We start from the raw sequence: 25115 nt of genomic DNA on the forward strand, positions 1-25115 counted from the left end.
ACTGGAAACATCAGCACAGTCAGCCTCACCCTCCCCTTCACTTTTCTCCCTGACCTCTCTGGCCTCCTCCTCCCTCCTCGACCACCCTCACTTCCTCCATCCATCTCTCGCTCCTTTGTTTTCGTCACGTCACTCACTCTTCCTCATTTTCTTTGCCCATTCTACCACCAGCGTTTTCTTTACTCTCCCTGCAACATGCAACAAAAAGTCAGCTTAGGGTCTGTTTCTGCAATCAGCACACAAACAGATATAACAACAGCAACTCAGCGGCATGTGCACACATAGACACGCAAACACAAACAAGGATTTTAATTTGTGTGTTTATGCAAAGCCAGCATTTGCTATTCAAACCAGCCGACCACAACCAATTACAACCAATCCAATTACCTTCTACATGCAACACTTGATATCAAGAAAAGGTCTGCTTAGACATCAGTGAACAATGCTGCGATCCAAGCAAGCTCACGCGGCTGATTGTGTGAGAGTGTGTGTGTGCGTGCTAGCTGACCTGCAGGTTATTCCCTGGTTGGCTCATCGTCATGTCTGATTGGCTGCCTGCCGGTTTCATCACATTGCACCAGAGACAGAAACAGACCTCGGTGGCCTCTCACCCACAGGTCTCTCTCCCTTTCTTTCTCTCTCTCTCTCTCTCTCTCTCCCTTTCTCTCCCTCTCTCTCTCCCTCTCTGTTTGTTTCCCAGTCCGACTGAGCCGAGCCCAGAGCTCAGTGTTGGCTGACTTTGGTTTTGTCTGGCAGGCCGAGCTGTGGGGAAGCACTTTGATTGAAGAGACAGAACAAAAGCTCACACTGCCATCTTTGAAGCAGCTGTCCTGCGCATGACAGTCTTACACACACACACACACTAGATGCGGATACACTATCTGACACACACACAGACACACACGTAGGCAAGCACATATGAAGACAAGTCTGCCCGCAGGAGCAGCTGTGACACCTGCAAAAGTGTGCATGTAACCTGTCTCCTGCTCACACGTATTAGCAAACAAACGCCCCCTTCTCTCACCTTCCCAACGCACATACACACACACGCACACGTGCACCATCTGCTTATCATTTCTTTGTTAGCAGCTATTGTCATCAGTGTTAAAGCTTTGCAATAGCTTTTCGCTCCAGTCTGCCTGATTTTGTAATGACTGTGGGTGATAAGGATCAAAATAAGAGCCGCAGGTACTGGTTGTTTACAATATTGATTAAGCTGCCGATTATTTCCATCATGAGCCCATGGTAATCAGATGTCTTGTTTTGTCCCGGCAACTGTCCAAAACCTCAAAATAGGAATCGACCGATATTTTCAGGGTCAGTACTCAATCTGATTACTCGTAATCAAGGTGACCGACCAATATTTTGATGTAGTGTATTTTTTAATTAATTTATTTTATCTGCAATCAGACCCAAAAACACTGATACCAATAGTTGGAGAAGCACTAATCCCCAGGCTGATAATCGGTCTATCCCTACCTCAAAATATTTCATTTAAAGTCATATGAGATCAAGAACAGAGAGCCGCAAAACGCTTAACAAATGACTTGTAAGGCAAATTATCTGATTATCAAGATAGTTGCTGCAACTATAAATTGCAGCCTTTGATAAAATAATGGAATGTGTAGTATAATTTTACATCAGAATCGCAATACATATCTTATTTATGACGTTTTCACCAAAGAGTATCCATATTTGATTTGATGGGAATTGGATGGAAATAGGCAGCGGCAATAACTCAAATACTGTCATAGTTTAAAATAAGTATCACAATATTAGTATATACTGTTGTGATGTGGGAATCACAACACTGAAATAACCTCAGAATATTCATTTAAATGCCTCCTTAAAGACCAGGAGAAGGTTAATGAATCTTATATCGCAATATTGATATGAAATTGATTTGTTGCCCGGCTCTAATTGTGCACACATGCAAGCCTATCCGCCCCGATGTTGACCTTCATCATTTCCTCCTCCGTTGTCACTGTGTCTGATTCACTTTGCTGTTCCTCTGACTCTGAAAAAGAAAAAGGAAATGATGGGCTGAGCAGAAAAGGTGAGAAAGACGGTTTGACAGGGACAAATAGAGGAGAATAGCTGGAGGTGGCAGACGGAGAGGCACAGTGGCCGTGGTGAGGGAAGCTAAATGCAGGTGTGTAGAAGCATTTAAAGTGAGTCGATTCTGCCTCAGAGAGACAAACTAAGTTCAGAGTTCAGACAGACGAGCGAGCGCTGTCTGGCTGGCGGCCGCTGCTTCAGCTCAGTGGTAATGATAAACATTACAGCAACCTAATGGATGGACGAGTCGGCGACCACGGCCTCTGATGTCGCTTTATCTTCTCTCTGAAGCCCCAACACCAGAGTGATCACCACCTCCACGGCCTCGGCCGGGAATGTGTGCTAAGCAAATCACCGACCGCACGGACCGACAATAAAGCTCGGGTTTGAATTTCAATTGGCCCGTGACCGGGAGGAGGGATGGAAAGATGGAGGCAGGCAGGCAGAAGGAGCGCGCTGATGAGAGGAGGAGAGATAGAAGGATGGAGGGAAGGAGGGGAGAGATGAAGGGGTCAGCCCGGTGAGATAAGCGAGGGCAGGGAATGAGAAATGGAGTATGAAAGCGAAAGCAGATGGAGATATTTTACATAGAGGTAGATAGATGGATGACAGGGGGTGCGACGAGGGGACAGGGCGGAGAGATAATTACCAAGATAGAGGGGGAAGTAAACGACAGGAGAGAAAGAGGGAAAGGGATTACAACTTTACAGCACGGTGGATAGATTGGCAGCGGCAGACAGAGAGAGAGAGGGGGGACGGAGAGGTGCAAGAGACGAGAGGAACAGGTGATGTCAAACAGAGGCAGAAAAGATCGAAAAAGAAAGTGTGTTTGAAGGCGAGTAAGGACAGTAGGCAAGGGAGAAAGTCCTTGCCAGAGGGGACAAAAACGTCAAAAAGCAAGCGCAGTTGATTCATTTCTCTCATGTGTTTTTTTTCTGTAATGTCAGCTGTGCCCGTTTGTGTTCTCTCTGCTCTCGCACACACCTGTGAAGGCGCACACGCACGCGCCCACCTACTCACACATCAATACCATAGCCAGCTGCACACACACACACACCGCCATTCATAAAGGCACAACAACGGCCTCCCAAGACATAACAGCATCTTTTCATATTCCTGAAATTGGCTGAATCAAAGTGCTGTTAACAAGGCAGGGAGCCGGTCTGTCAAAAGAGCTCGACAGCAGCTGAGGTGAGCAGGTGGCACATCTGGTTTCAAAAGAGATATTTTTAAATCTCATCCAGAAGGCAGCAATATACCAGCGACAGCCCCTGAGTATTCCTGCATTCACATTTCGGCCGTATCCACTACACTGGAGGTATACCGGAGCAAACTGGAGGTGTATTGTACCTCCGAGGACGAGGGTGAGAAATAGAGTTGTGTAGTGGGAGGAGGTATTCTGAGCTTTCAGGTTTCTGGAAGTATACTTCCTGTTCGTTTTGTGCATAGAAAATGTTAGATGACTAGAAGTTGGGGCATAGGCTTGGGTGGGCTAGAAACTCTCTTGGTTGAATCATCAAGATGAGGAAGTTAAGAAACATATCTGGTTCAAATGTACAAGCTTTTCTCAATGATAGAGGAGAGAAAGTCAGCTAGTACTCCCAGTGTCCAGTCTTTGAGCTTAAGATTGAGTTGCGCGTGTTGCTAACATGGAGAGAAATGCACAACCATAGGTGTAGGGCTACCGGAGCTACGCTATGTTCAGTTTGCATAATCCGGTTGAAAACCATATACATTTTAGGCACTTAAAGATCCATTCATCACTGAAGCGTCTGCCATGCAAGAGAGCCAAAAATTAAACAAAAAACTAATGGAATGGTTGAAGATCTCAATTTGATATTTAAGGTGTGCTGATTGATTTAACTCATGCTTTGAGTAACATGCAAGAAAATGTTCCACCTTAAAAGATGCCGGTAGTCTTGGTGATTTTTTTTTTTATAGTAACAATGAAAAGGCAGCAAAACATCCTTTCATTTTTTGGAACAGCTGAAAAGATAAAACTTCACCACGTAGGTGGCTGCAGATCTACGCCCTTAGACGTCTTAGGTGCACTCCTGTACTTAAACAAATAGCACTACACACCTTTGCACTTACATTCAGCAATTTACTTTTAAAATATGGATCAATTTTGGTGGAATAACAAGGTGTTCTTCGACCTGCCTCTTCTCCATAGCAACAGCAGTTGAGGCTCATGGGTGATGTAGTATTTAGAGTCATTGGCATACCAAACTGATAGAAAAAAAACATGAATTTTTAGAAATGATTGTTGCTGTTGGACACGATAACATCAAACTTTGCTGTTGTTAAATTATTCAGGAACTGACCATGGAGGCAAAAATACCTCCACAACCTCCAATTCTGCACCTTCAGACATAAAGAAGTGAATTATTACACCTGCAGGTAGAGCTTGTCAACAAAGATTGAATTTCCCAAAATTGTGCCCTCTACTGTGGAGGTGAAACAAGGTGAATGTGGGGAAAATCCGGCTAACAAACATTTTGTCCATCTCTTATTCTCAGCCCTTTCCTGTCGCTTTTCACCAACTGAAAATGGACTTTTTAGGCCACAGCGTGAACTAACAAGAGAGCAGGGCCCATTAGTGGATGGATGCTTGCTTCACCTGTGCTGACAAGTTTTAGAGGAAGTGTGATGGAGGGATGAAGGGCTGAAGGAGTAAAGAGATTAGATAAAGATGAAGCCCGTCTTGTAGCTGTCCTGTTTGCGTGTGCTCCTGTCTCTGTCTGCATGGATGATAGAATATGACGCTGACTTAGTGTCAGACTCCTTGCTGACACATAGTGTAGTTAGAAAGAGATTAGAGAGATGTGAGAGAAAGGAGGGGAGGAGGAGGTGAAGGAGGAGAGATGGATAGATTTAGAGACAGCGGTAGTGTTTTAAACGGTCATTTCTGTCAAATGAGTGAATGAGAATTTACTCTTCCATCCCTCTTGTCCATCCCTTCATTCCTTTGTCCTTTGTTTCCCTGCTCTGTTAACAGTTTCCTTGACTTTGCTCTTTATCTGTGCATTTGCTGTCGCTCTCTCAAAAAAACAACTGGCCATGAGTTGGATTTTTGTCTGATTTACTGTCACTGTGACTTTGTCTCTCTCTCTCTCTCTCTCTCTTTCTCTGTCTGTCTATCTGTCTGTCTCTCCCTCTTTCTCTCTCCCTCTCCTTGTGAGTCTCATATTAAATTTTAATTCCCTGCAGTGGAGGGCCAGAGAGCCCGACAGTGACAGAGCCTGACAGAGGCGTGGTAAAGAAAATATAGACAGGGTGACGGCTGAGAGGGGCGGCACGTGTGTGTGTGTGTGTGTGTGTGTGTGTGTGATAGAGAGAAACAAGGACATATATTTAGGTTTCTCTATGTGTCCACTGTTATTTTGTCACAGCTGTTTATAATATATTTAGATTAAGAAAAGTGAGCAAATGTACACAGATGTTTAACCTCTTCACTTTCCCAACTGTGTTTGCGGGTGTGTCTGAGCGCGCGCACGCCCTTGCCTTTTACTGCGTGTGCACTGTCAGCAGAAAGTTGGCACTGAAACTGATAAACCATTATGCACAACATGGGAGTGCATGTTTATGTGCCATTTTGTGTGTTGGCGTGTGTGCGAGGCAGCCTGTGTGTATTAGGTTTAATGATCTTTTTTGATGGTCTGGTGTAGCGGATATTGAGATAGATGGTCCATATGCTCTTTATGGTCCATGCATATTTCATATTCCAGCAGCAAAGCAGAGCAGAGCAGGCATTGCTTATATGGCCAGGATGTTGCACTGGGACGTGGGCTGACTTTATGAGCGCTCATATACACATCCCACTGCTTTTGTCCCCTTTGAATATATGCCTGAGCGCGAATAAATACAACACATTTCATAATCCTTCCACAAAGACACCTACATACCCATAAACCTTAATGTCGCACGTGGAATATCAGATCTTAAATGGACCCATGTGGCCACCTGTTGTATGAATCATCGGTGCGTGTTTGCGCGTCGCTCAGGACAGTAGATGAGTCGAAGTAATAACCTGCGGTGTCTTCATATGAATAAATGCTAACTTTGCTACTTTCCATTCCCATTTATGAAACACAACAGTGATTCAGCCGATACCTTTTTCATTTCCTGTTCTTTCTTGAGAAATACCCCCAGGCACACAGAAAGTGATGTCTTTTATGCTTCTGGCAGCAGCAGCAGCGGTTTGTTTTGGAATAAACAGATGAAGAGCTCAATGGTGGGATTGAAAGAAAATAACCAAAACTACAGGAACTCAAACCTCATCAAAAGAAAATACAATGAAAAAGGCATCATAGTGTTTCCTATTTTGCTGCAATATTTCAGCGAAGACTTATTAATTTTATTTGTCATAGTGCCAGGATGCGAGGAAAAAGCACCTACAGTAAGCAGTGATTAGTTTAGTGTGGAACGTGTTGCTAGAATAATAAAAAATAAAGAAGGTCTATGTGGATTACCACTTAAATTAAAGTAGTAAGTCACAGTGAAGCTGCGGCGCGAGCACAGGCACATGCGGCACTCCCACACACAAACAAATGGAGGAAAAATGTTTTTTTGGCATGGTGGGATTGCTTTGTCAAGTCCATGATAAGCTGTTAGAGTTGGTTTGTTACCCTCCACTTACTATTTTCACAAAACTGCTCAAGATGTGGACATATTTTCATAGTCATGTTTTTTGTAAGTGTGCAACTTTTATTCTGAGCATCTTAAAGAGACGTTTCATCTCAAACAACTCTTGTTTTCAATATGTTCTCAGATTCGGACGGAAAAGCCCACACACAAGCACGCATAGGTCCACATGAATGCACATGTTGCTGACTGTCGTATGATGATTGACAGGTTGCCACCACGTGGAGAAGCATATTGATTTCATGAGAGAGAGAGAGAGGCAGAGGGCGGGGACGACAGATTGACAGGCCAGTAGAGGAAGACAGAAAAGGAGGGAGAGGTGTCGGAGGAGGAGGAGTGAGAGGACGTCAAAAAGATTGAACCTGAAATGAAAAATTGAACGAGAGACGGATGGAAGGACGCTGATAAGGATGGAGAGACAGAGGAGGAGAACTGGGCAGAGCGGGTGATAGTGGGGGGGGAGACAGAGAGGGTGGGGGAGGGAAACGGGAGAGGGATGTTCCACTGATAGACTGTCGAGTCTGACAGAGTCTGCTCATGTTCAATGGAGAGAGTCAGCCCCATCATGAAAAACTGACACCCCCCAAACACACGCACACACAAGCTTGTAAAATCAACAGGATTTAAAGCTTAATGTGCGTAATCATATACTAACAGCTCTTAAAATACATCTCATTTTACTTACATTTGAGGAACCAGCATGTGTTCCTGCTTCATTTTCATGTTCTTTTATTGTTTATGTCGACTCTTACAGGCTTTGACAAGTTGTATGTTTCTGACAGGTAATTTGCCAGATACGTAAACGCGATGCACAAACTCAAAGTTTCTGTTTGTTTTCTGCCTATTGTGTGCAGAGTTAAAACGTGGCACTGGTAGATTTTTTGTCTCATTCATCACCCAAACAAAATCTTTTTGTTTCTCTTATCACTTTGGCCCGCGCACTGTGGAAGGTCTCAGCGCAGAAACATCTGTGCCGTGCTTGTCTTAATGTTTCGCTTTGATAAAGAATAAAAATAGAAAACTCTCAAGATGAAGTGAGCCTGAACATTTCTCTCTCTCTCTCTTTTATTTTTTTGGAGTGCAAGTTGGAGTGTTTTTTCCCTCCTTTCATTGTTTTATTCCATTGATTCCAGGCAGCAAAATTATTTTTCTAAATGGGTAATTGAGCACTTATCGCTTCGATTAGCATTGTGTCTCAATCTGCATGCCTTAATTTCAGGCCTTTGAGAGCCAGGATATGTGAATACATTTAATTAATTCTCCACGTTACAGTGCATTAATAGAACATCCATAACGCTTGAAATGTTTGAGCTCAATGTCATCCTCTGTCTGACAAGAATGCCCAGACGCATTTAAGCACTTAAAGACTTCATGCTGGTGCCTGTTTGTCCTACCAAGTCTACTATTTATCTCACCACCCTTGTGTGTGTGTGTGTGTGTGTGTGTGTGTGTGTGTGTGTGTGTTTGTGTGTGTGTGTGTTTGTCCATCTGTTGTACCCTGAGAGTAACAGAGCTTCTTTTTGCCCCTAATACCGATGTGCTCTTTTTAGTAAGTGATGTAGCAGCATTTAAAAAACTTGAAGAAAAATTCACCCTTGTTTTTATTTCACCTTTTGATGTCAACTCAGTAAAACTTTAAAGGAAACCTATTATGCTTTTTTTCATTTTCTTCAGTGTGTTATAGCGGTCCGTGCCAACAGGAGCTCCTCTCTCCCACATTAAACACTGCTCCTGAAGTGCCTGAAACAGCCTGTCAGTAGTCCCGCCTATAACCCTGTGACTTCTTGACACTCACACTATGTCACCATGTCACACATTTGCATAATTTGCTACTTTTCACTACTTTGGCTCCAATGCAACATCCTCTTACACAATGTCCCACCCACAACAATATCTGATTGGCAACACGTCACAATTAATAGCCTATAAACACTGAAAAAAATCTGAATCTCCAAAGTAACTAGTCACAGATTTTATCAAATAAATGTAGTGGAGAGGAAACCTAAAGTAGTAAATACTTTGATTTAGGTTCATACTATCACTGGTTGTTCAAACTGTTGACACAAAGATTTACATTTTTACTACAAATGAAAATTGGTCCCAAATATCTGTTTCCGTCTCCTTGATTTTGAATAATTTGCACTTGTAACAGCCCTGAAAAAGCCAATTTGGTCGACCCCTACTGTTAGTGTCCCTAAGGGGCAATCTGCTTCAGAGACAGTATACAGAAACACAGCACATGACCCATATCTCCTACGCTGTTATCATGAATCATTAAAGAATAAAACACAATGACATACAGGGTTGTAGTTTGTTTAAAAAAAACAATACCAGATGGAACAAAGAGCAATCTGTATCTACTAATGCTACCTTTTTGGAGACTAAACGAGAAGCATCTGAAACTCAACATGTAAAGGCTGTTGAAGATCCTAAATAATGATCCATGCCTTTCACACACATGAAGTCCCACAGCCCTGCACATCTAGCTGCTCATACAGTACACCACCAAACCAAATGTTGCCTGTAGCCCTTAGTAACACACCCCTGTTCCCCCCTCTGCTTTTAGCCTTAATTCTTTGTTCATTTTGCAGCCAAACTGACATGTAACCATACAAAAAAAACCTGAAAATGGTGCGAAACTGAATTTGCCACAGTAATAGCCGGTGATTTGTGATAATGTGGAATAGTAATAAGTGGTACTTAATTAGCCATTAGAGAGATGGAGGAGAGATGGTGGATAAAGAGGGGATAGATGGGTTTCTGCACAAAGCAATGAACCCCTGTAGCCTCCTATTTTTTTGTTACAATAGCTCCATAGCTAGGGCTTCTTCTGTCGTCATGGAGACTAATGTTGAAAGCCAGCTGTGGTTTTGTCTTGGAAGCCCATTAGGCTGGAGCTCAGTTGGCACTCCTCTCTGTCTTGCTTTTCTTTCTGGCTGCGCCTCCTTGGTCCTACAATGGCGAAAATATCCTCTCCGTGTTTAACTTGTCTGTGATATCGGACATGGGTCAAATAACAGTTGCAAATCATTCTGAGCCCTTTGTTTTAGCCCGTTTGAAGTGCTTGATAGGGGATTTTTTTTCTTAGATTAGCCAACTTGGCCACACACACAGACACAGTTGGCCACAGAACAGACAAGAAGCAAAGTGAGTTTTAAATAGTTGCCTGTAGTAGCTGATATCTTTTATACGGCAAACCCCACCGACCTTGCAGTTCAGGTAGGTTACAACAAGTGCAAGCAGATAAAGAAATATTTGCAACTCCTGTCTGACCCGGGTCTTCTTGATGAATGGCACTACTTCTCATTCCACATTGTCCCTCTGCCTCGCGAGCACTCTTTCTCGCCCCGGATCTCATATTAAATTTGGCTCAGGATAGGGATCTGAGTAATGTTGTTGTTGTTGTACAGAGTGGCTTATCCCAGTGCTGGAGCTCTGATATTCAACCCTCCAGACCCTGACCCAAACACATCAGTCAGCAGGACATGGGTGCCATGTGACTCGGCCAGGAAGTGGGCTGGGGCAGGCTGGGAGAATGATTGTTATGCAGCAGATTGATCAGGTTTCACAGGACACCGCCAAACTATCAATCTGCAGGACTGTACACACAGGGATAGTGTGTGAGTGTTTTTGTGTGGTTTTTGCACGGGCAGGGTCAGGACTTGTGTGTTTGGGGCGGCGAATGCGAGAATCAATAGCTAGGTCAGAGGGTAATGTCTCACTGAGTGCTGAGTCTATACACAGCCATCAGACAGGATCACTATCAATCATGGGAGAGCTTAGGGAACATACACTCTCTTTCTCTTCTGCGTCTGTCTGTTCGTCTCTGCTGGCCCAGTGTCTGATGGGATCACTATTGCTCATGTAAGGGCTTTGGGAACAGAGACAGCGGGAGGCGTAGGGAAACAGAAGGATAGAGCGGCCCAGGAAGGATTGATGCGAGCAAAGTGATGGAATAAGAGGGAAAGATTGGCTGGTATTGGCAGATACTTGGTGAATGACACGTGGGGGTTTGAGGGATAGAGGAAGCCTCAAGGTGAGAGGAAAAACCCTGTGGAGCATAGAATAGGTTGGGTGGGATGGTTGTGAAGCGGACGATAAATTAAAGCTGAAAACAAAATCAATAGACAGGCAAATTAAGGTAAAGACCACAAGTACCGGCCTTACTCACAGGTTAAACAACATTTTTCTTAATCGAAGTGTTCTGTCTTTCCTCCTTGCCGTTCTTGTCTTTCATCCGCCCACATCTCTGATCTCCCCTTCTCTCGCCTTTTTTCTTTGTCTTCTTATTCCGCGTGTGTTTCGGCCTCGGCTTCCGCCATCTGTTGTTTCATGCAGTTGTTCATTTTAATATCCTCACATCCATCCATCTGTGTCATGTGTGTACGAAAAAACAGTAAATAAAACACGTATGATTGATTGCAAAAAAACATGCATGTGTTCGTCGTGTACATAATGGGTTGGGAGTGTGTCTGTCGAATGTGTGTGAAAGCGAGGCAGCCCAGTTCAAAGGGCTAATAATGCCTGCCATTAGGTTTCGTGCGGCTGCAACACTCTCTCTCACACCACATAGTCAATATCCAGAGAGAGGAAGAGAGAGGAGGACGAGGATGATGGATGGAGAACGGTGGAAGGAGAGGAAAGAGAAAGAGTGCTTAAGAGCCTGAAGAGAAGTGAGACAAGAGCGGAAAAAAACGAAGCAAACAAAGGGGGGAGATGTAAGAAAGGAGCGGAAATAGAGAAAGAGTCCAAGAAATGCTGCTCGTGTTATGGGATCATGTCAGCGCTGCATGTGAGGCCGCTTGGCAAGAAACCCTGTTCGCTGTAATACTTTGATCAATTACCAATGATGAACCATCGCTCTGCGGGGCAGGACCGTGTGTGTGTGTGTGTGTGTGTGTGTGTGTGTGTGTGTGTGAGGGGGTGTGTGTGTAGCAGCCTTGAAAGAAGGCAGCATATTCCAGTCTGTTGGACACACTCTCGACAGGTATTGATTTCAATGGGGAGAATTTAGAACCTACTCAACCACTACACCCATGAAGACACACACACACTCACACACACACACCCCTACAGGCATCGACACACACACACATGCATGTTCCTCCAGTGGTTCAGGGAGACGGAGGGATGGATGGAGAGGAAAATAATAAAAAGAGACAGCAGATGAGAAAAGAGAAAGATGGCATTCTTATTCACCAGCGGTCACACATGTCAATATCTTCAATGTCAACCAATATTGAATTAGATGGCATCACTAAGGGGCATGTATCTGCTTTTTAACACTCGTGTCTGCATGCTCTCTCTCAGGCACAAGCCAAACTTAGAAACAGAGGCAGAGAGAACACATGGAGGTAAGGAGACAAAAGGAGGCAGAGCAGAGGGAGTAGAACGAGGAGGATACAGTACGAAGGACTCCTGCCTGTGTTTGATGAGGGCCTCATTGATGCTACAGATCTCTGGGAGTCTCCATTCAGCAGGGGAGCCATTCAATTATACCTACCGCTCCGCTGGCTGATTGGAGTCCTCCCGCAACAATGTTAGCATCTCTGTAGCGAACTGAGATGGGATTAAGAATTCTGGCCTCAGGAGGCCGAGTGGCTTTTAAGTCCTGATTGGCAATCATTTGTAACACTGCTGGACAAGTTTTAATCCAGGCCAACCTTGTGCCCATCAGCAGCGTCTCCTTTGATTTCTTTAACCTTGATTTATCTGGGCATGCATGTTTTTTTTTGTTTTTTTGGGGGGTAGCTCGCTTATGCTCACACAGTTACACACACTTATACCCCTGCAACCAAATCAGCCACCCATAGTTTTCTACTTTTGATCGTTGAGTATGTATTAGTTAGAAAGAATAAACAAACTTAAAACACCAAGATTATCCCTGCATCCATGTGTGCTGAGTTAATCAATGCTATCATGTTCTAAGTGACTGTTTGCAGATTGCGTTATCTCTTATGAGAAAGTAATCTAGAAGCTCAAGCATCTCTGAAGAGAATCCAGCTGATTTTTAATTAAAGGAGATGATTATGTTTTTTTGTTTTTTTAGTGAATGTGAAACCTGAAAGTTAAAAACCTTGAAGTCCGCACCAACAGTAGCTCCTCTCTCCTCCAGAAAACACCGCTCCTGAAACGCCTCGTCAGTAGTCCCGCCTTTAATTCTGTGACATCACACTATGTCATGTATATGTATATGTAATTTATGCCTAGCAGCTAGTTTGGCACATAAGAATTAATTTACCACAATTGCTCTGTTGTTGTTAGCGGTGCTGGCTCAGGCGTGTGTGAGCTGACCAATCAGAGCAGACTGGGTATTCGGGAGGGGGGGGCCTTAAAGAGACAGGAGCTTAAACAGAGCACTTCAGTCAGAGGGGGAATACAGAGCTGCAGCACTGGACAGTATGAAAAAACTGATTTTTGAGCTTAAAGCATGTAAATCTATTCTAGTAATAACCCAAAATAAAATTATAAACCTGAAAATGAGCATAATTTGTCTCCTTTAAGTCATCCACTCACTCTCGCCCCCCCGGTGAATAAAACACCTTGACAAACACACACACAGTCATCCCAGTAACAAGGTAAAGGAGAGGTTTTACTAATAGAAACGACACAGTAAACATAAGGTTAAATAACATAAGGGTAAATAAGAGGAAAATCTCCAGTTTTCTTCATGAATGGGATTCCTTCCATAAAATGTTCACTTAAACACCTACACATCACCAAGCATCTATATATGGAACTGCTGTGATGCTATATCGGCTACAGAGTGAAGGTTGTTCAGAGTGAAATGCCAGACTAAATACATTTACCAGCAGTAAGTGAGACAAGTGTTTAATTTCTATTCAAATTGAGCTGCTCCCTGATTCACCTGTCACACATTAGGGTGGGTGGGTTTTTTCAATTATTTGACACAATTTTAATTCAAAAACATTGAAAACGTTTAATCGTTTCTCATGTGGAATTGCTCTAAAATACACTTCTACAAAGTTTATTTATAATGGAAAATCAAGTAGAATGTGTGTTCCACAGAAGACATTTTGACTTGTCGCAGGAGGAAAAGCACAGTTGTCGCCACTGACATGAAAGTTTGCTCTGTTTTATTGTATTTGTGCCAGTGAGTCATGACAGTGTGACAGTGAGCTGACCCTGAAATTGAAACTAAATTGAATTCAGCCATCAATCCTTTTTATTATGTACACCTGTGCTTTTCATACTGTTATATGTCAAAACATCTCCTGTTAAAAGGGCCTGTTAATGAAAATATGTGAATCCCCAGATTATTAAAAAAAAACAACTTACAGGTATTAATTACCAAAAGTTCAAACTTATTTCAGGAAATGATAGCCAAGTCTCCCCTTGGCAGATTGTCTGGTTTAGTGTGCCTCTGTGGCCCTAGTTTTTGTGGAGTTTTAATGTGGAAGCAACATGGACAGCAAAAAACGTTTTAAATGTTATCGCTCAGAGCGTTTAAACAACCCTTCGACAGCTGTTCCCAGTATTTGAGTGGCAAGGAAGAGCAAAGGAAATCATATAATGACTACACAATACATGATCTTGGTAAAAGTTTCTTACTATCAACTCAGTGTTTACTTTCGTCCGCCATGTTTAGGCGTCATAACTCTGCAACTTGTGTATCAACATTTTCTCCAACTTTCCACGTTGTTGCTCCAAAGTCATGTGAATTTTCCCAGTTGGAAAAATGTTTTTCTTATAATTCAGACAGCACGTGAATGCACAGCATGTGCTTGAGAAGAGAAACGGAAAACGGAAAGGGAAGGCCCTTGAATCTGTCACTGTATCACCCATGATTTCACTTTTTTTTTATCCAGTTTCTCATTATTATTTGCTTCTGGCTCTTCACCAGTGCCATTTGCAACTTTTTATCAGACACATTTTTGATTAGAAGTGGCTACATTAGTGAGAGTGGTGTAAAAATTGCTTTAGTCCTGAGTCTTCCCTTTTGGCATGATGAATACAAACTACTGCCACCTGGTTGTATGGAAAGTTAGGTACAGAACGTCCGCCTCTGACGCTGTTTTTTTTAAAATGTCGGTTTGGTGTGTCTGGGCTCTACACATGGATGATTTTGGTGTCCTCATTGCTTATGCCGTATATTGACTAGCTGCTATTGTTATAAAAACATGGTATGTATTCAGTGTCGCACCATGCTATGACTTTGTCATGGTTGAAGGGGAAAACTACCCTCGCTGGCTTAAATCTTTGAGCTTCCAGTGCGCCTCAGCCGCCCTCCTTCTTTCAATACAAAGTCAACCATCTTACCAACAGAGAACAGCAGAGTAAGCTGGTCCTCCAAGCTCTTGTTACAAAAAGGAATGATTGCTCTTACTGTCAAAGTGTTTTATTGATGTACAGTGCTCCAGCAGGCCTGGCAGATAATAGGAAGGCAGGGGGTAACTCTGTGGCATTATGTTGCCTACGACTGATTTATATAGGCAACAGACTCTCTCTCGCTCTCTCTCACACTCTCTGATGTGATTTTACAGTAGTGACATTGATCCAGGCCCACTTTGATCTTGCTCTTAGCTGTTGCTCCTTCTCGCTCCCTCCCGCTATCACCCTCTGCTCCCTGGTGGCCAGACTCTGCAGCTTTTAACCCCGACTACCCCTCGTCTCATCTCATAAATCTTCCCATCTTTCTCTCCATCCTTCTATCACTCCATCCCTCTGGTGTTCCTTCGCTTCTGGAAGCCTCTGCTACGCTCCTCGGAGTTGTGTTTTGCGCTGATGCAACGTTCCCCTGCTCCATCTTCTCGACATCGCCCTGCCAGGTATCGCTTATGAGAGGGGGAAATTAGCGTTGATCCAACACAAGAGGAAGGGGAGGCGTCAAGGGGGAACAGAGGAAGGGAACACATCACGACATTTCATAAGCTACTCCACCTCTTAGTTTCTGCTTCTCTTTATCCCTCCATCTCTCTTTATTTGGAATTATCTGGGAGCATTACCATCCAATAAACTCCGATATCATAAAGCGGAATAAAAAGCCTTCAAAATGGGGCTGCACAATTTGGGATATAATTGAGAATCTGGATTTTCTCAGCTTGAGTGGATTTTTCCGCTCATGATTCATAGGGAAACCAGTTTCTTTTTTTTAAATTAAAATATTTATTGCATTCTCTTTTGTCTTGAAGCCGCCTGAAGGAATATTACGTATGTGACTGGTACGGGGCTGTCCCATCAATTTAGTACAGAGGAAAGGGCACATTCCCCACAGACAGTCGAATCCAACTGCTTCAGTTAAGCGATGAACGTAAAAACTTGAGTCACATTGCGGTCAGTTCAGGGATCTTTCATTCTGTCGTGTAAAAGAACTTCAGAAATGTTTTTTTCTTTATCGCGGTCAAAGAGCGTCTTTTATGAGCAGAGCAGATTCGCTGAGTACGCATCATCACATATACGATCGTGGTTGAAAGCATAAGGAGCAAAACAACATGCATGTACACTGTGTGACAAGTAAAAACAGCTCTACATTGAAATGCCTGTGCAGTAAGTATTACATGTTTTTGTTGGGACTTGGTTGTTTATTTGCTGACTGCATTGTCTGGTACATTTTGTGACTATACTCTGTGGTGTTGTTGAATTGCACTTCATCTTTTTCTAATATTTTTTCTCAACTTAATATGCAGGAGCATATCCAGAGCTTTAGAAACACCCTACCTCATACCTTAGCATACAGTCTAACAAAACAACACTACAGACAGCAGCCTCAAAAGATACCGCAGAGTTGAATCAACATCGAAATCCAAAATTTACAGTATAAAGAGGGATCCACGTCTGGATACTGGCTTAACTACACACAGTTGTTAAAAGTGCACTATGTAATTTTTGGGAAGAAATTTTAGTGAGAAGAAAACCTGACCTTAAAGGACAACACAATTTCATACTGTTTTACCTTGTTTATATTTGGCGGACCCGGCCACCGTTCTAGCTTTAAAATAGTGTTCTGGGGACCTTATTTCGCTCTGAGGATTGAGCCTTATTTATTCAGTTATGGAAAAAATTTATATTTTTGAGTTTGCATTATTACCTTAGCAATATTATCGCTAAGATATATAATATCTGAGTTTCTGAATTTCTGAACTTCTTTTCCAAAACTACAAGGTGCACCTTTAACAATACGTTCTTCATTTTAACTCTGTTGTTCTCTAAAGTTTCAACACTGTGTGCTGCAAAAAAATTGTGTGAATTGTTCACGACCTGCTGAAGTACCAAAAGGTGCACCCCTGATTATACTGTAAGTTTCACAAAGTCAGTCCAAGACTGTTGTATTGGATCAAGTTGTACATGGGGTCAAAGTACACGTAATGCTTTGTATACAAATGAGACAGCAGAGGCATGATTAAAAATTATTTTAATGCCTTTAATCCTTCAGTCCTAACCCCAAAACATGCTCTCTTCAACACAAACTCACTCCTCAATTGGCCATGTATATTTCCTGATTATGCATGGCCTGAAACTATAAAGCATAATGTGGTCTTAGACAGATTATTGCAACATTCAAGGATTCTGATGCCACACTCATATTGGATTTGCTGTTAGGACACACTTAATCACCCGTTTTGTTGTGTTTTATGTGTGTATGTCAGAGACCCCCCCTCCCCTTAAAAACGTCACTCCATCAAATATAAATGTTCGGCAGATTAAGGTGAGGTGCTTTGATGTCACACACAAAAAAACGCTTGTTCACGCACACGCAAACCAAACCAGGCTCACACACACACACACACACACAAGTACACACATACAAACACATACGCAGTGGGAATCCTAAAGCCAGCTTTTATCCTGGAGAAGTGATTTACTCTCAGATTACTCAAGATGCTCCGAGTTGCCCTCCCCCTCATTTTTCTCTCTTTTCTGCCATCATCCCTTCATCTCATGGAGAACTTTCTTTTCTTTGGTAGCGTAAACCTCTCCAACTTCCTCTTTTTTCCTTTTCTATCTACTCCGTTCTGGCTCTCTCTGCTCTTTTACTCAATTTGCATTTACGCCTCCCCGGTGGAACCAAACTCATCCCTCACTTGTGTTCTTTCTCTCTCGCTCTCCCTCTCTCTTTTTTTGCATCCACTATAAATATAGTTCCCTTGAAGCATTTTCCGCTTTTTTTTTTTCTGCCACTAATTCCACAAGAAGTAAATCTCTTCTGCAGGCTAGTAAATGATGTAATGAGGGAAAGTGAGGAGAGAAGAGGAGGAGGACGAGAGCAACGGATGATGTTGAACAATTAATCTCCCGTTCATGTTACTGTGAAAAAAAGGGGATGAGAGAAATGGAGAGCAAGGGGAGAAAGACAAATTCAGGAAGGATTTGGAGAGAGCGGGAAGAAGTGATGGAGAGAGGGAGACATTGGGAACAGTGTTTCGATCTTCATTTAATAATTGAATAATAATCTCCCTGGAGACATGACCTAGAACTGGCAAAGGGAGAGAGGCAGCATCAGGCTGAGGACGACACACTGCTGCCCCCTTGTGATTTTATCATGTCACCACTATAGCATCTAGTGAGTGAGTGAGTGTGTGTGTGTGTGTGTGTGTGTATGCGTGCACATGCTCATCGGCGTGTGTATGATTTACAACTGCAACCTGTCTCTGTCACACAGATATGGGCTCGCGTCTGTGATGGGGAGAAAAAGAGGGCTTTTGGATGTCAGGAAAGAATCTATTTCACTTTGTCACACAAACTACACACACATACACACCCAGACACAGAGTCAGACCTTATCTTCCTGTCAGGCCGAGTCTTTTTTAGGGCTGACGCTGATATATGAGCTTTGGGGGGGAGGAGAAACGTGGCCAGGACGTTGACGGCTGACGTGAGCGCAACGTTGCGCTCAGGTTGATGTACGAGCACTGGGGTTAGGGGACAACACTGCGCTGACACCAGGAGAAGGAGCTGTGGCCCTGGGGCCTTCAGTCCATACTGAAGAGCCAGCTCCGCATTCTCCGCATGCAGCAGCCCTGTAACCACAAACACACACACACACACACACACACACACACACACACACAAACACACACACCTGCTTTGTGGTATTAATAACTCAATAACTTTAAAAATAAAAGATTTGTTTGACTCCGGGTGAGCATCCGAAACACAGCATAGTCAACAATGATATGTGATGTTATGTTGTCTTTGTGGTGAAGTATGTGACGTGTGTATGAGTGTGGTGTAAAGGTCCAAAAAAAAATGTGTGTAAACATGCATAATTGAGAATGAGAGCCAGTTATCGGCATTCATGCTAAATGTGGAACAAACATAAGAGTGGTGTGATTTATCCTGTGTGTTGTTCACGTTCATCCACTTGCTGTGTGCTGCATGAATTGAACAATAAAAATAACTGTAATTTATTAGCATAATTTAGGAAGAATGAGGTTAATTAAGTTGTTTTGGTTTTGTTTTGGTAAAAATCTGACTGGCAGGAAAAAAATGTTTTTTTTCCGGATGTTTGAAATTGCCTGTAAAACATGACAGACTAAATGCAATTAATTTAAATATGTAAATCACAAAAGTTGGATTAATGTTAGAGGCAAATGAAAATGATATGGCATGTGATGATCTGTACTCATCCAGCTTTCTCTCTCTGTGTGTCCAGTCTGCGTAGGGAGGGCTACACGATGCAGGTGAACGTCAACGACTACCTGGACATCTACTGCCCTCATTACAACGACAGCCAGCGCATGGTGGGCACCGGCGAGCAGTATGTCCTCTACATGGTCAGCTACCGCGGTTACAGGAACTGCGACCCCCAGCTGGGCTTCAAGAGGTGGGAGTGCAACCGGCCCCACGCCCCGCACGCGCCCATCAAGTTCTCGGAGAAGTTCCAGCGCTACAGCGCCTTCTCGCTAGGCTACGAGTTCCATGTTGGACAGGAGTACTACTACATCTGTGAGTGGAGAGCAACAACCAATATCCTGTCAATACAATACCACAAATGTACCTACAAATATATATAAAAACAACTATAAATCATAGTGAAGGATTGCTGTTCTTGCTTGAGGACGGTGAGATTAGAGCATTGTTTGACAAACGCTATCTGTAAGATTAAACATGTTATTTTTGTATTGTTAAATGGATTTGATGATTCATCAGTTCAGTCCATCCTCAGGTAATTCCAGGATAACAAATTGCTGTCTCAAATCTAATCGTATCACCCTGCAGTCAAGCAGACTCATCCATTTTGTTGATAGCTAATCAAATTAACTCACAACACCTTGCGCCGATATGACACTGTATAAATAATGAACCTTTAGCTTGTCATAAAGCCATTTAAAAACAAATATTTCAGGCCAAGGATAAATGTCTCATGCATTAAATGGCTATATAATGAGTGCAGCGCACATTTATGCTGCGTTACCTGATGGGAGACGTCTCCAGAAAGTTGTTAGAACGTTGCTCTGTGCTTCAACACAGAGTTTCTTAGTTTATAGAGGCAAAAAAAATGGAAAAAATACAAATAAAATGCTATTGGTTGTTATTTAAATGAAATGCATTTGAACTTTTGACAATTTCGGTGTATGCTTCTCAAAAAATCCCGCCCATCTTGAATTTGCCTTTTTAACAGCAGACATTTTGACATGTCACGGTAGAAAAAGCACAGGTGTTACCAATTACATTAATGATCTTTTCTATTCACGTGTACGAGTAAGCCGTGACACTGAGCCAACACGAACGATACCAGCACCCTCAGAATCATTCATTTTATTATTTACACTTCCGACTATGGCACGTCAAAATGTCTTCTGTGAACTAAAATAAATCCGATGTAGACTTTATAAATTAATGAAGATCACCGACATATTTCACATGTGATACCAAATGTTACCTCACAGCTACAGAACAAGGTCATATGCTTATTGTTTTAACGGGTCTTGTTAATTAGAGAACCTTGGCACATGACTGTGACATGACTGATGTTCATAAAGTCAGTAAAATATGCTCGTCTCCACTACTGTGTGAGACTGAGTGTTAAACATGCTGAAATCCGGCTGTGAGTTTGTCCGAAACAAGAGTGTCCAAAGTATTTTATATTCAAAGTCGTACTTTGACTTTGAAGTTTTGTTTGACTGAACTGCGGTGTGTTCTCAACAATCCCTCTAGACAACAACTTGTTGGCCACAAATTAACCTACATAAGTGTATTTATGTTTTTCATGGAGGAGTCTGGTGAGGCACAAAGGAGGTGATGTGTCAACCAGACATTTTCGAAACCGCTGCTCTCACAGTGTTGCAATCTAAATGATGTGCTTTTAACTTTCGACCACATCGTGTAACCTAAAATAAAAATACTTACTGTTAACTTAGCCTACCACAGTCACTGTTTTAGAAAGGAGACTTCCAACAAAACTGACTGCTTTTGCCTGTTTACACACTGAGGTCACTCTGCAGTAACAAGTTCTGACTGACTTTTGTTGGAAGGTACGGGTATAAACCACAGTGGTTGTTTAATGTTAGTCTTTGTCATTGGGTTGTGTAAATTTAAGTTATCTTGTTCAGAGCCCAACCAATATTGGTTGTAGGAATAGATGCTTGAGGTAAGTTATGCTTGAATCCCCAGTGAAGTTTTGTTAAATTAAAGTATCGGTCGGGCTCTAATCTTGTTTGAGAACTTTTAAAAGAGTGTGTCAAAGTTTTATGTTATGTGTAAAGTGTTATATCAGATGTGTTAAATGACAGTCATGACATGTCTGGTTGATATCCGATCTGTTTAACAAAGTCAGTATCAGACACTGATGCAGTGGTTTTGATTTGTGCATTGCTTCTGATATGTTGCTCTGGATTATAAATGCTATAAAAACAAAACAAAAACAAAACCCAACACTGGTAAGTTTCCGTTAGAGTGGAAACAACCACCCCACCCCATCCCCTGGCGTTTCCAGGTGGTATTATTGTTGGCACCACTGTCGCGTAGACAACAAGCTCGCTACCAGAGTAGCAACTACCGACAACACAGGACGAAACATGACTGTATTTATTCAAAATGTGAGTTAATTTATTTATTTAGTCTATAATGAAGGCCTGAAAGCAGATAGAAATGGTGCCAGGCTGCCAGTCAGGAGATTCCTGACCCGGTGGCAGACAAAATAGCAGAGTGAAAGAGAGGTTTATAGGAAACCAATCTAAACAACGATGGTGTCATTATTCTATTTCCATGACATTGTGCAATCAACACTTACTTCATAATAATAAGTTGAAGCAAAAAAACGTGCCTGTTGCCGGTTTTGGGAAGACCGCATCGTTGAAAGCAATAAACACGTGAATATGTAATGGGATGGTGTTGACCTGCATTTTATGTTTTCACAGCCACACCCACCCATCACCACGGCCGCAGCTGTCTGAGACTACGAGTGTACGTCTGCTGCTCCACGGGTGAGTCTTTCACTCCTTGTGTGTGTGCGTGCGTGCGTGTGTGTGTGTGTGTGTGTGTGTGTGTTGTGACCTGTAATGCAATGCTTGGACCTGTTTGCAGAGGGTACCTGCACCCATATGGCCACTCTACCCATCTGGCAGGCACCGGGCTCCCCACGTTTACACACACACACACACTGGCTGCATACAGATGCATACACAATCTAAATACAGTCTGAAACAGGCAGAGCTATTAATACCCCTGCTGAGTTTCCCCTGCAGCATTTTCACTCACAGCACAGAAACCCCCCTTTGCTCCTCTTTTCCTGTCCTTTCTCTCTCTCTCTCTCTTGCTCTCTCTCTCTTTCTTTTACTGTCTCTCTCTCTCCTTCCCCTTCCTGCTCTCCCTCTACAGCAGCAGAAAAGGAGCAGCTCCAGCTTTGAAGGCCCTCACCCCACGCCTCCCTCCTCTCCTCTCTCCTCTCTCTTTCCTCCCCTTTCACCCCTCCTCCCTCGCTCCCTGTCAGAATCCATTTATTGCCGTGTGCGGTCAGTGGGTGGCTATGTATATGTAGTGTTAACCTCTCTCACTCGCTCTCCTGCCTTCCTTCAATCTCTCGACCCTCTCTCGAATCTCTCTCTCTCCGTCACACACACACGCACGCTGACACACACATATACACACAGACTTTGATCCCTGGCCTGTCCGGTCCTTTTAACTTCCACCGCCCTGTAGTATTAACCTCTCCTCCCTTTCACCCCGACTCCATCGCTCTCCTTCCCTTTTCACACACTGCCTCTCTTCAGTTTGATCTGCCTCCCTTCACCTTCGCTCTTCTCTCCCTCGCTCACTCTTTCTCTCCCACTCTTTCTTTCCTTTTTCTCTCAGGGCTGCTGGTGATGTTTTGACTTGTCAGTCTGCCTGCTGCAGGGGATTTTTCTTTTTTTTTAACCCCGACACCCTCGCCTTGCCGCTCTCTCACATGTCTCTCTCAAGATGTCAAGTTGGATGTAATTAAAATCCTTTGGGTTGGAGCAATGGTTTAACCCCTCCACCCTCACTCTCTCACTCCCTCGTTTTCTGTCTCACTCAATTTCTTGTCTCTCGCTGTCTTTCAGCCTCTGACGTGGACGATGAGCCAGAGCCTACAGAACCAGACTACACGCTTAGACCAGGTCTAAAACTTGACGATATTGGTGAGTCACACACACACGCACTCTTTAACCTATACACACATGACATCACATGACACTGACTAAGTGTGGAACACACCTGTGGGGCCCGTCTGGATTCATAAGAACAGACACTGAGTCAGGTTTATTATTCAGATCACATCATTGTCAAATCATGGAAATCATATTAATCACAGGTATTGAAGTTAAAGGACAGTACCTCTGTTTTTTTCTTATTCTCAACAAATCCCATAAACTAACTGAAAGGCTCCAATTAATGATTATATTCATTATCGATTAATCTGATGATTTTTTTCATCATTAGTTTATTAATCAGTTAGTATTAAGAATGTAAAAAAAATGCTCATCACAATTTCACAAAGCCCACAGTAACATCTTCAAATATCATCTTTTACATTTTTTTATTTAAATATCCAAGACTCTTCATTTACCATCATGAATGACAAAGAAAATCCTTACATTTAAGGAGCTGGAACCAACAAATACTTGACCTTTTTGCTTAAAAAATGACAGAAATGATTTAATAGATTATCAAAACAGCTTACAATTTTTATTTTCTTTTTATCCACTGATCAATTAATCATCAAATTTTGACTTCATTTTTTAAAAAAGGGCTCAGCTATTCCCTCAAACAGCTGGGCATTGCAGTTCTTCACAAACATCACTCAAACAGGAGTTAATGGTGCATTTGTTGTGGACTATTTTCAGCAGCGCATTAATTCATCCTCAGCACTCCACCATGATTTTTTTTCTTTTCTGAGTTATTCAACCTGAATACGTAGAATATAAAAAAATCATTCACAAAATTAATTAAGATAATCAACGCAATGTAAAGAGTTTTTACATTAGTGACATCTATTCATTGTACAGCAGAGATGTGCAGAAGTTAGCATGCTAACCAGTTAGCCCTGGTCCCTCCCCATTCCTGTCCTTGCGGTGTAAACACCAACTCTTCTCTGGTGCTTTAAGATCCCAGTCTGCTGACTAAACTCAACTAGCTAAATGCAGCTACAGTTAGCAGCAGTTAACTGATATTCTGGTGATATGCTGACCTCTGTTAGTATGACTTCAACAGCCAGCCAATTCTTACATATTGCACCTTTAAGAATCACTATATTTATTCAAAAAACGGGCTTATTCTTGCTGATGGCCTGTTTGCTTATGTAGGTCATGTAGAGGGATCAGTATAAATTGAGACTGTTTCATAGCCTGTTAAAATTCCTTGTAGTACGTTTGAATATTTTTCTCCTAACTCTACCAATCAGATAGTCAGGACAGCCTGTGCCTACCTCGCCTGAAATCCAGGGCAGCAAAATGTTCCCAAAGCACTCGGTTCGGCTCTGTGAGCATACTGATATGAGCTAAATGAACAAATCAACATTTTTATTGACTCAAAGCTCCTCTCATTTGAATGATGACAGCTGGACAATAAGGGGACACTGACTGGAGAGATAGTAGTGACTCAGTCTTACTGTGAAGTCCCGACATCCTCAGTGGAAGGATTTTCACAGGATTTGTGGACAATAACAAAAACAATAGACTTTAAAATATAGATATTGACAGTAGATTGATCATTTATAATTGATGGTAGAGCAACCAGGTAACTGGCCAGTCAGCATCAAAATGCACCAGCTAAAGTGAAATATTTTCAATAGAGACCTTCAGCACAGTTAACTTTACAGCACCAGCTGGCTCGGCAAGCTGCTGATCCTGCTGAACAACTACATGCATATTCATTTCACACTCGCCGTTTTCACCCGGATAAGCAAGGAACACTGAGTTTCATGGTTAGTTACCCAAAAATAAAACTTCATTCAGAAAAGGAAAGGCTTGTTCATATTCCCTGTACTTGAC

General features: G+C 42.6%; 1 protein-coding gene across 1 annotated transcript in view; it reads left to right on the forward strand.

Annotated features, from left to right (window-relative positions):
- The window catches only part of efna3b (ephrin-A3b), a 64162-nt gene that overhangs the window by 33159 nt on the left and 5888 nt on the right, over window positions 1-25115 (forward strand). The window contains exons 2-4 of the mRNA XM_073485889.1: window positions 19316-19608; window positions 22023-22088; window positions 23187-23264. Coding sequence (XP_073341990.1) covers window positions 19316-19608; window positions 22023-22088; window positions 23187-23264 — 437 coding nt within the window. The remainder of the gene's footprint in view (window positions 1-19315; window positions 19609-22022; window positions 22089-23186; window positions 23265-25115) is intronic.

The sequence above is a fragment of the Pagrus major genome, chromosome 17 (genome assembly GCF_040436345.1).
Source record: "Pagrus major chromosome 17, Pma_NU_1.0".
Lineage (NCBI taxonomy): Eukaryota > Metazoa > Chordata > Actinopteri > Spariformes > Sparidae > Pagrus > Pagrus major.